General features: G+C 43.4%; 2 protein-coding genes across 2 annotated transcripts; both read left to right on the top strand.

The window, feature by feature from the left end:
• Positions 1-53: 53 nt before the first annotated feature.
• LOC134797072 (bolA-like protein 3) lies at positions 54-1,698 on the top strand. Its single transcript, XM_063769295.1, has 3 exons — positions 54-267; positions 353-517; positions 809-1,698. The coding sequence occupies exons 1-3, from the start codon at positions 220-222 to the stop codon at positions 944-946; spliced, it is 351 nt and encodes a 116-aa protein (XP_063625365.1). The 5' UTR covers positions 54-219; the 3' UTR covers positions 947-1,698.
• A 1,233-nt stretch (positions 1,699-2,931) lies between these two features.
• LOC134797088 (eukaryotic translation initiation factor 3 subunit F) lies at positions 2,932-11,618 on the top strand. The gene is made up of 6 exons (XM_063769313.1): positions 2,932-3,086; positions 3,326-3,472; positions 4,524-4,747; positions 7,470-7,595; positions 8,300-8,452; positions 11,401-11,618. Exons 1-6 carry the CDS (start codon positions 2,978-2,980, stop codon positions 11,473-11,475), a joined length of 834 nt encoding a protein of 277 aa, XP_063625383.1. The 5' UTR covers positions 2,932-2,977; the 3' UTR covers positions 11,476-11,618.
• Positions 11,619-12,088: the final 470 nt, after the last annotated feature.

Raw genomic sequence — 12,088 nt, forward strand, 5'->3', positions numbered from 1 at the left:
GTTAAAGCAACGCTAACATTCTGAATACATCATGAATACATTGAAACATACGAAACTGACAAATGAAGTGAGGTTATGTAAAATTTTTAAAATAAATTTGTCATAATAAAATACGTAGAAAGACCCAATAAAAATATTAAGTAATATAATGACGCAGAACTAAACAAGGAGTGATTAGTTGAGTACATTCAGTACAATTATAATTATACACTATACAAAATGTTTCGTCAATTTTTAAGGGCTTTGGAACCAGTTAGAAATGGTTTGGTGAGTACAAAATAGCCTTGTTTGTGTCTTGAACATAATGTATGTTTTTATATCCCTATACTGATTGCAATATTTTTTTTATTAGTCCCGAAGTGTAGTGGGCAACGGAGCCGGAGCGACCGGCAGCAAGTTTGAACAGAACTGCGTATCTAAGGAGCAACAGCTAACTGAAGCCCTGAAAAAATCGCTGCCAGGGACCACTTATGTGAGCGTGGAGGACATTTCAGGCGGCTGCGGGGCTATGTTTGAGGTACTATATTGTTAGAATAATCAAGTAAATAATTCACCGGGATAACTATGAAGTAGGGTATGGTTTATGAGCAGTTCCACTGTTGTAACATTCATGGTCTCGTTATTTATCTTTCTCTTAATATTGGCACATAATAATCACTTATATCGTAAAGTTTCGGATGCCCTATGTGTTGTTTCAAAATCTTCCTGTCCAAGAGTTCCATAGTTATCCTGTACTTATATGGCAATGTGCCATAATATGTAGCTAGGAAATATCAGTAAATTATTCTTGGATTTTTCTTGATTTCAGATCAGTATAGAGGCTAAAGAGTTTGCTGGACTGTCCCGAGTCAAGCAACACAGGCTTGTCACAGACTCCCTTAAAGAAGAAATTGCTGGGATGCATGGGATCCGCATTCATACCAACCCCACTCCGGACAGCAATTGATTTAACACATTGAGTGCTGGCCTAATGCTAATGCTGGCCGCCTCACAATTAATAGGATAATATGGATGCTAAGGATAATTTTTGCAAATCTTTAATTTATCAACTCTAAAATATAGATAGATAGAAACAGGACAAGGAAACTGGAGTAGCTATAAAAGTCTTATTTATTGCTATTATAATAGCCATTAATTCCAGCTTCTGCACTCAAATCTATATAGATTTAAAATATCAAATGAAATGGGTTTGCTTAAATTATCTAGAGATGCCATGTACCATACTTACTGAAAGCTGTTTCAATGTTTATGAATCCATTTGAAAGGATGTGTACCAAAACGATAAATTAAGGGAAAAAAATGTAAATAGCAAAACCTTAAGATTTCTGTTGTATTAATTACTTTGCTGAAACTTATATTTGTTACTTTATTTTGGTATTAATTAATAGTTATGTTACCTATACTGAATTAATTGTGAATGTAGATAACAAAGTAATATAGTAACTATATTTATATGTGACGTTATGTATGAAAAGGGACCTTATTGTCGATGGCGCCTACGCCATTATTAACGATGGTCCGATATCAATACAATGCCGCGCGACGTTGTGCCGCGTAAGCGCCATCGACAATAAGGTCCCTTTTCATAGATTGCCCCATATGTTGTTTGATTGTTAGTTTCTCACTGGCTTTACCAGATATGCTGTGCTTAGGTTTATGTAGTTATTTGACATTAAAAAATTTGGAGTAGGCAGAATATTTCATCACTTTCATTCCATTTTCTGACACCTCTTATTTTTCCTACATTTTAATTCGATTACTAGGTATGTAAGGGTGGTATTCCACCTATCCAGTTTCTTTGTCCAATGTGTATTGGGTTTCACATTTTGCTTTAATGAGAGAGTGAGACACACTGACATTGGACAAAAAATTGGATTGGTGGAATACCACCTTAAGAACGGACTAAGATCAAACAGGTACGTAGGTACCCAAGGCATAAATTAATATCGTGGCCTCTGTTGAAGTGGTAGATAGGTAACACACTATCGCACCGCAGAGGGATGGGCGAAATGTGTCAGTAGAAAGAAAAGAGTGATATATATCTTTCTATCACTGGGATATGTATCACTCTTTTATATCTTTATCCGTATATATCAGTTGTCCCGCTCGCAACTGTATCGGCGCTTGCTGACTATGTGACTATGCGTCATCTTATGAGTGTGTGTGAGAGAGAGAGAGTAGTGGTAGTAGCGAGCGAGAAATACTATACTTACTGTATCTACTTCTCGCGGAATATTTAGCGAATGACGCGTCCGAACCCGCCCGAACGACCGATGTTGCTCTTTCGTGTTAAGTAGCTAACAGGCTACCGCACCGCACCAAGGTCATCGTGGGACGCATCCATAAGTAAGAGGGAGAAAGAGATATCGCTTTCTCCCTCTTACTTATGGGTGCGTCCCACAATGACCTTGGTGCGGTGCGGTAGTGTGTTAGCTACTTTACTTCAGCCGACGCGCGACCGAAGACATCGCTTATCGCTTTAGTAAATTGTTGCTGAGGGAGTGAGAGCTGTACGGATATACTGATACATTCGGATTCGTAAAGACAAGAAGAGTGATTCATGAAAAGAGAAAGATATATATCTTTTTCTATCACTCCTGAGTTACCCATCCCTACTGACCGCACCGCGACCTTCCAACCCAAGACCAAGACCCTTCCTTGACCAAGGTCGCGGTGCGGTGCGATAGTCTGTTACGGCCTTTAGGATTTCATTTTATAGTTGGTCTTGTCAGTAGAAAAAGGCGGTAAATTTAAAAAATGTAGGCGCGAAGGGTTATCGTCCCATAGAAAATTTGAATTTTGCGCCTTTTTTTACTGACAAGATTTGCTAGACCAACTATTATAATACTCACTAATGCTCATGCTTGAATATTCAAGTATAAACGATGAAAAACGCTTCTGCATCTGTCAAATTACACATGTGGGTTGTAGTTGTAGGAGGTGAAAAACGGCCTTAGTTCCTTTCAAACGAGCCAAAATGGCGCTCAATCTGGTTGTCAAGGTTCATCCCGTAGTATTATTTCAAATTGTGGATGCTTACGAGCGCCGAAATGCGGACTCGCACCGGGTTATCGGGACTTTATTGGGTAATCATTGTTTCCATCGGCCAATGTTTCTTAAAGTGAAATTTTTGATGAGTTGTTGTGCCGACGTCATGCCTTCAATTTTGCCTGTTTTTACTGATTTCTTTACATTACGAACAATATTCGTATGAAAAGTGGCTTCTATAGTGCATATATTGTGTTTCTAAAGGATTTTGAAATGGATACCTAGTACATTTTCATAAAGTCAAGTGTATTTTTGAGGTTATGAATGTAATTTCCAGGAACTTGCGACAAAGGGGTGGTGGAAGTCACAAACTGCTTCTGCGTGCCTCACAAGGAGCACGCAGACCAGGTGGAGGCCGAGCTCAACTACGCCATGGACGTGTATGAGCTGAACAGGCGCGTGAATGCCACAGAGAATATTGTTGGTAAGTGCTTACTAAACAAAAACAATTGATGTCATAATTTATTTCCTGGCATACAGTTATATGAATATTATAATGATTTATTTATTTTAACTTTATTGCACAAAATACAAATAAAATGTACAAGTGGTGGACTTAATGCCTAGTGAATTTTCTACCAGTCAACCTTAGGGCTAAATAGAGATTAAAAACAGTGCCAGGAGAAAGGTAAGAAAATTTAATGGTATTTTCTGATGTGAAGATATGAGAAGTGGGAAAATAAAAATTTATTGTTTTACCTAATAATTTAGCCATGGCTAATCCTATAGTTTTCAGAAGTATTGGACTAAATTAGAAATAGGATATTGAGTGCTAGCATGCATAATTGCGGATGCCGATGAAATATACACAAATAATGTCTCACAAATCCAAACCATCCCCTAATTTGCACCTGAAGTATCAGCAAACAAAGACACAATCACTATTGTTTACCCCTTTTTCTAATGCTAAAAAAACGAAGTACTTATTATGTCGTGAAATGTTGGTAAATCAAGGTAATGGGGTTGGCAACTGTCAAAGGTTTGCATAGATGGCGCCATCATAGCTTGCCCCTTTTTCTATGAGATTTGGCTTAAAGGACTGGCATCCAGGGTATTAAAAAAACAAAAATTTGACACAATTCTAGGGATTGACAGGGCAAGCTATGATGGCGCCATCTGCTAAAAACTTCCACCGGCCAACCCCATTGAATAAAATTCGCGTTAGACCTGTCTATAAATGTGAGTTAATATGTGTTCAAAACGCGAAAGTTTAAAATATTATACTTACTATGTGTACAGATGTAGTGCATAATTATTTTCCATTGTATTTCACAGAAACGTACGAACATGTTTTGCTATTTCAGTCAGTCTCGATACAAAAAGTACTGAGGTTGACTGAAGTACCATGACAAATACGAACGTTTATGACAAAATATGATGGAATACTAATTGTCACTGTGACAAGGTACAAAACGGGTCGGAAATTAAATTCTTTGACTGAACAAACTAATTTCTAAATTAAACTTACATTGCAGGCTGGTGGGCTACCGGTAACGAAGTGACCAACCACTCATCTGTCATTCACGAGTACTATGCACGCGAGTGCCGCGAGCCCGTGCACGTGACGCTGGACACGTCGCTGCAGGGCGCGCGCATGGGGCTCCGCGCATATGTGTGCGTGGCGCTCGGCGTGCCTCGTGGGAAGCAGGGCTGTATGTTCACGCCCATTGATGTCACACTGACTAGTTACGAGCCTGAGGTACATATTCATGGATAGTTTTTTAGATAGCTGCAGTTTTTCCAGCTGTTTCATGACGCAACCTTCTACCTCTTCAAACCTTCTCTTGGTATAAGCAGGGATCGAAACCGGTTTCTAGCAAAAACTTCGAAATAACCATATTAATACAGTAAAATTATACATTTAGCGTTTGCGTCAAATCCGGTAGTTCTGATTTTTTGCAGACTTATTTATGATGTTGGTCCAATGAATAATCCAAGTTGGTGACCTCGAGCGCCGAACGCAACATTGTCTAAAATCGAAAAACCTGCGAAAATTTCGGTTTTTGTTTAGATTTGGGCGATTCTAACCCAAAAGGACTAGTTTTTGATAGTACCTTCCTTAGACGTTTTTAAAGATGACTAAATTTGCTACAATACGAAATTAGAACTGTCTCTGTAGATTGAATAGTTTCCGAGAAAACAAAATTTAGATTTTTTTGAAATTGAGCTCGTAAGCTAAGTGAGTGCAGTGAGTATGCACTTTTGACTCAGGCGATGCCGCTTGGCACGATTGTTCCTAATGTCAAACAAAGCTGATTTGGCGCGGTAGCCACGTTATCGTACCGTGCCTACCCCCCAAAAAGGGAGGGGAAAGGGTCGGATCCCCAGGTCCAATCTAAGCTATATTTCTTCCTGCTCTTAGCAACTAGCGCAAGCGCAAGTTATATATGATTTTCATATAATTTAGGGCTTCCTTATTCTATAAAGTATCACTTCAAAGCAGGCATTCATACATTTTTTTGTAAAAATATGAAGCGGATTGAGTGACGATTTCCATAGAAATGTAATTCTTATGGCCAAAGTCAAAAGTAAAAAATCTTTAAAAAAACACTTAACTTGGCGTTTTATAAGTATGAATATAATGTTTTCATCCCTAAATTATATGAAAATGATATATAACGTGCCCTAGCTCCTAAGAGTAGGAAGAAATATAGCAAAGATTGGACCTGGGGATCCGACCCCTCCCTTTTTAGGGTTCCGTACCCAAAAGGTAAAACGGGACCCTATTACTAAGACTTCGCTGTCCGTCCGTCCGTCCGTCCGTCCGTCCGTCCGTCCGTCCGTCTCTCACCAGGCTGTATCTCACGAACCGTGATAGTTAGACAGTTGAAATTTTCACAGATGATGTATTTCTGTTGCCGCTATAACAACAAATACTAAAAACAGAATAAAATAAAGATTTAAATGGGGCTCCCATACAACAAACGTGATTTTTGACCAAAGTTAAGCAACGTCGGGCGTGGTCAGTACTTGGGGGCTGTCCATAAATTACGTCATCGATTTTTGACGATTTTTGACCCCCCCCCCCCCATAATCATCCAAAAATCATGCTTCAAATGACCCCATTTCCTCCTACTTCATGCTACCGTCATCCGATGTCCAGACCCCCCCCCCCCCCCAATTTGAAATGACGTAATTTATGAATAGCCCCTTGGATGGGTGACCGTTTTTTTTTTGCATTTATTTTCCGTTTTTTTTTTTCATTATGGTACGGAACCCTTCGTGCGCGAGTCCGACTCGCACTTGCCCGGTTTTTTTGGGGGGTATGCACGGTAAAATCTCATAGCTACTGGGCCAAATCAGCTTTGTTTGACCTTAGGAACAATCGTGCCAAGCGGCATCGCCTGAGTCAAAAGTACATACTCACTGCACTCACTTAGCTTACGAGCTCAATTTCAAAAAAATCTAAATTTTGAAAGCCTTTATCTCGGAAACTATTCAATCTACAGAGACAGTTCTAATCTCGTATTGTAGCAAATTTAGTCTTCTTTAAAAACGTCTAAGAAAGGTACTTTAAAAAACTAGTCCTTTAGGGTTAGAATCGCCCAAAACTAAATAAAAACCGAAATTTTCGCAGGTTTTCCGATTTTTGACAAAGTTGCGTTCGGCGCTCAAGGTCACAAACTTGGATTATTAATTAAGCCAACATCATAAATAAGTCTGCAAAAAATCAGTACTACCGGATTTGACGCAGAAGAGCCACGTTATAAAATTCTACAATTTCACTGGATTATATATTTAGAATTATTTTATACTCCAAAAATGTAGGACTCAGTTGTGGTTTTAGGTAATGACTTATTAGATTGTCCAATTAGAAATAATATCATTATCAAAGAACGAAAAAATACCGGTTTCGTTCCCATACAAAAAATACCGGTATCCGATCCCTGGGCATAAGATTATTTTTTGCGACCTTGCTTCAGGTTAAAAAAATATTCAAAAGGCAATCATTCGATAGAATTCTCTACCATTAACTGTCAATACATGGAGCATTCCAAGGGCTGCCCCGTACAAACGCCTTTTATTTCCTGTGTTGCGAGTTTTTTTGCGGCATGTAATGTAGGCGATTATTTTTCTGTGCATATTTTTGACATTTTTTATAGAAAAGGAAACCTGCAAATCTTCAGAAAATTCGCGTTTGTACGGGAGTCGGTACAAACGGAAGACAATTTCATGGAATGCTCCACATACACAAATTCAATATGCTTCACTGGCGACGCCCTTGTATTTGATTGATATTTGGCTGTAATTCACTAAATTATTTTTTCCTCGCACAATGTCAGCATTGCGATACAATGAGGTAATGCCGCCAGTATCCTTGGTGCCCCAAGGGCCTATTTGAGATTTAAGCTAGTTACTAATGTACTTTAGTAGTATAACACTGTATATATCTTTTATGTAAATAAATGCCTTCTTTACAGATTGTAGGTCTACAACTGTGCCAGAAAACGATGGGTCCCGGCGGGCGTTCGCGGCAAGTGCAGCCCGCGCCCGACCTAGCGCTGGTTGCTGAAGCGGCCACCAAGCTGTCTTCACTGCTGGACCAGGTGTGTGTACAGGATAACGTAACTTATTCATTTTACTTTGTGTGAAAATGTTGTATATAAAAAGGGTAAGAAATGCAGAAAAGATATAATAAATGAAAATGTATGTGTACATGTACAAGATGGTAAAGTTGGATTGTGCAATTTAAAGTTCAGTTACTGTTTAGATTTGCAATAAAATTCTCTTATTTTTAAGTACAACTGGGACAAAGTTGCATCCTTAGTTGTTTAACCCGTCGAACATCTACCATACAACAAATTGATGCAAGGCAATTTGACCCATATTGATCTGTAGTATCACACGTCTGATACCGAGTAGCTACGACCCAAATTGAGTTAATATCACACGTGTCGTGGTACTAGGGCGTTCCACGGGTTAACTAAACCATTGTCGTATTGGGGTTATTTATAGTTATATATAAATGCTTTGATTGTGGCCATGAAATCAAATTTAGGCAAATGCACTGGTAGGTAATACAAGAATAAACATGATTTTGTGCTTTGGTCAAAAAAAATTAGGCTGTTTCATACATTGTGGCTAGTCCATTTTCTATGGGAATGTAAATTATTATTTCGCGATTTCGGGGTTGGTCCTATAGTAAACATCTATAGAAACTCATTGATTCATTCACTGTGACGTCACAGAAATGTAACATCATGTTCATGTGCTTCTTTAGTAACAAACCTCTTTCTACATAATTTTCCAGGTGCTAGCCTATGTGGAGGACGTGCTGGCCGGTAGGGCTGCAGCACACAACGCCACAGGGCGCGCGTTGTTGCAGCTGGCGCAGGCGGTGCCCGGCCTCGCGCAGGACTCCTTCGCCGACGCCTTCGCTAACAGCGTCAAGGACCTACTCATGGTACGTCTAGCAGTATTCTCCAGGTGCTAGCCTATGTGGAGGACGTGCTGGCCGGTAGGGCTGCAGCACACAACGCCACAGGGCGCGCGTTGTTGCAGCTGGCGCAGGCGGTGCCCGGCCTCGCGCAGGACTCCTTCGCCGACGCCTTCGCTAACAGCGTCAAGGACCTACTCATGGTACGTCTAGCAGTATTCTCCAGGTGCTAGCCTATGTGGAGGACGTGCTGGCCGGTAGGGCTGCAGCACACAACGCCACAGGGCGCGCGTTGTTGCAGCTGGCGCAGGCGGTGCCCGGCCTCGCGCAGGACTCCTTCGCCGACGCCTTCGCTAACAGCGTCAAGGACCTACTCATGGTACGTCTAGCAGTATTCTCCAGGTGCTAGCCTATGTGGAGGACGTGCTGGCCGGTAGGGCTGCAGCACACAACGCCACAGGGCGCGCGTTGTTGCAGCTGGCGCAGGCGGTGCCCGGCCTCGCGCAGGACTCCTTCGCCGACGCCTTCGCTAACAGCGTCAAGGACCTACTCATGGTACGTCTAGCAGTATTCTCCAGGTGCTAGCCTATGTGGAGGACGTGCTGGCCGGTAGGGCTGCAGCACACAACGCCACAGGGCGCGCGTTGTTGCAGCTGGCGCAGGCGGTGCCCGGCCTCGCGCAGGACTCCTTCGCCGACGCCTTCGCTAACAGCGTCAAGGACCTACTCATGGTACGTCTAGCAGTATTCTCCAGGTGCTAGCCTATGTGGAGGACGTGCTGGCCGGTAGGGCTGCAGCACACAACGCCACAGGGCGCGCGTTGTTGCAGCTGGCGCAGGCGGTGCCCGGCCTCGCGCAGGACTCCTTCGCCGACGCCTTCGCTAACAGCGTCAAGGACCTACTCATGGTACGTCTAGCAGTATTCTCCAGGTGCTAGCCTATGTGGAGGACGTGCTGGCCGGTAGGGCTGCAGCACACAACGCCACAGGGCGCGCGTTGTTGCAGCTGGCGCAGGCGGTGCCCGGCCTCGCGCAGGACTCCTTCGCCGACGCCTTCGCTAACAGCGTCAAGGACCTACTCATGGTACGTCTAGCAGTATTCTCCAGGTGCTAGCCTATGTGGAGGACGTGCTGGCCGGTAGGGCTGCAGCACACAACGCCACAGGGCGCGCGTTGTTGCAGCTGGCGCAGGCGGTGCCCGGCCTCGCGCAGGACTCCTTCGCCGACGCCTTCGCTAACAGCGTCAAGGACCTACTCATGGTACGTCTAGCAGTATTCTCCAGGTGCTAGCCTATGTGGAGGACGTGCTGGCCGGTAGGGCTGCAGCACACAACGCCACAGGGCGCGCGTTGTTGCAGCTGGCGCAGGCGGTGCCCGGCCTCGCGCAGGACTCCTTCGCCGACGCCTTCGCTAACAGCGTCAAGGACCTACTCATGGTACGTCTAGCAGTATTCTCCAGGTGCTAGCCTATGTGGAGGACGTGCTGGCCGGTAGGGCTGCAGCACACAACGCCACAGGGCGCGCGTTGTTGCAGCTGGCGCAGGCGGTGCCCGGCCTCGCGCAGGACTCCTTCGCCGACGCCTTCGCTAACAGCGTCAAGGACCTACTCATGGTACGTCTAGCAGTATTCTCCAGGTGCTAGCCTATGTGGAGGACGTGCTGGCCGGTAGGGCTGCAGCACACAACGCCACAGGGCGCGCGTTGTTGCAGCTGGCGCAGGCGGTGCCCGGCCTCGCGCAGGACTCCTTCGCCGACGCCTTCGCTAACAGCGTCAAGGACCTACTCATGGTACGTCTAGCAGTATTCTCCAGGTGCTAGCCTATGTGGAGGACGTGCTGGCCGGTAGGGCTGCAGCACACAACGCCACAGGGCGCGCGTTGTTGCAGCTGGCGCAGGCGGTGCCCGGCCTCGCGCAGGACTCCTTCGCCGACGCCTTCGCTAACAGCGTCAAGGACCTACTCATGGTACGTCTAGCAGTATTCTCCAGGTGCTAGCCTATGTGGAGGACGTGCTGGCCGGTAGGGCTGCAGCACACAACGCCACAGGGCGCGCGTTGTTGCAGCTGGCGCAGGCGGTGCCCGGCCTCGCGCAGGACTCCTTCGCCGACGCCTTCGCTAACAGCGTCAAGGACCTACTCATGGTACGTCTAGCAGTATTCTCCAGGTGCTAGCCTATGTGGAGGACGTGCTGGCCGGTAGGGCTGCAGCACACAACGCCACAGGGCGCGCGTTGTTGCAGCTGGCGCAGGCGGTGCCCGGCCTCGCGCAGGACTCCTTCGCCGACGCCTTCGCTAACAGCGTCAAGGACCTACTCATGGTATGGCTTACACTATTAACTTCTTGTCACATTACACGTTGCCAAAACGCCTGAATCACTGTTTAAAGGCAGAGGGAATATATTTCCCATTCATTTTTTTACACACTTATTTAGTTTCACTGCGTATATACCTATATCTCTTTGTACCTATGGTGCTTCAAATCTTGTAACTTAAATTTGAACCACTTCCGGGTGTCTGATTGAGATGAAATTTCGCATACTTCCATACTTCCGATGACAATGCAATAATATGCTAATATGGAGCTGATCTGATGATCCAGTCAGAAGGTAGCCAAAGGAACTCTTTGATGGAAAAACATAAACAGATTGAGTTTAGGCTCATTTGAAATATCTCGGGGAGTACTTGATAGACATGCAAAGGAGAGAAAGTACAGTCGGCAATAAAAGTGTGTTTCAAGAATATTTTTGACGGTTACTTGTTTTAACTTCATTATCATTGTAAAGTGATAGGGTTCAAATTTACTTAATTTCGGACACCCTTTTAATTAATAAACCCGTTATAGCCTCGTAAGACCTACCATACAAAATTTCCCTATTTTTAATTTGAGCCTTGGTGTATGATTACCTATGATTTTCTTTTCACATAGATTTTACTGCATTTTCTGTTAACATTATTATAAAATGGTTTATTTTTTTCAGGTGGTGACCCTAGCCCAACTCATCAAAACCCAACTTCAACTCAACGAGAAACTTACTCTCCTCACCTCACAGTAAAGTCTCAAATTATTTCTCGTCCCAACTCTTGAAAATACAATTTTCGCGGTATAATATAAATATCTATACAAACGTGAAGTGTAATTGAAATAGCGAATAAAGAACAATCATTTTATTCGTCAATAAATTGATTATTATAATAATATTTTGTTTGGTTTATCACAAATCTCAATCCTTACGCGATTATCAATTTATCACACAATTGCGGATAAACATGCTTCTCCGGTGTGTGAACGAAAGAGCGCTATGCAGGTATATAGCGATGTTCCGCTCGCACACCGGCGGGCAATGTGAAGACCGTTTTGTATACAACAATACATTAATCAAATAATAAGTTACGGTAAAATATCGCTCGTACCTTAAAAAATATTCCTAAGTTTCGAAGTTACATTATATCAATAAATTAAATTTATCCAAAAGAAAAACAGGTTGATGAATACCAATTCATTATTTACAGGTTTAATTGGTCTTTTAAATGGGTATCGTCTTGGGTCGTCCCATTCGTATTTCGTTAAGTTCTTAAATTAGTCCTATTCTATTCTGCTTTCGTCACTCATTCTACATTCGTCACAATCGTCGGTGGCTTTCAATGTAGAATGAGTGACGAAAGCAG

This window comes from Cydia splendana, chromosome 14 (assembly GCF_910591565.1).
Source record: "Cydia splendana chromosome 14, ilCydSple1.2, whole genome shotgun sequence".
NCBI lineage: Eukaryota > Metazoa > Arthropoda > Insecta > Lepidoptera > Tortricidae > Cydia > Cydia splendana.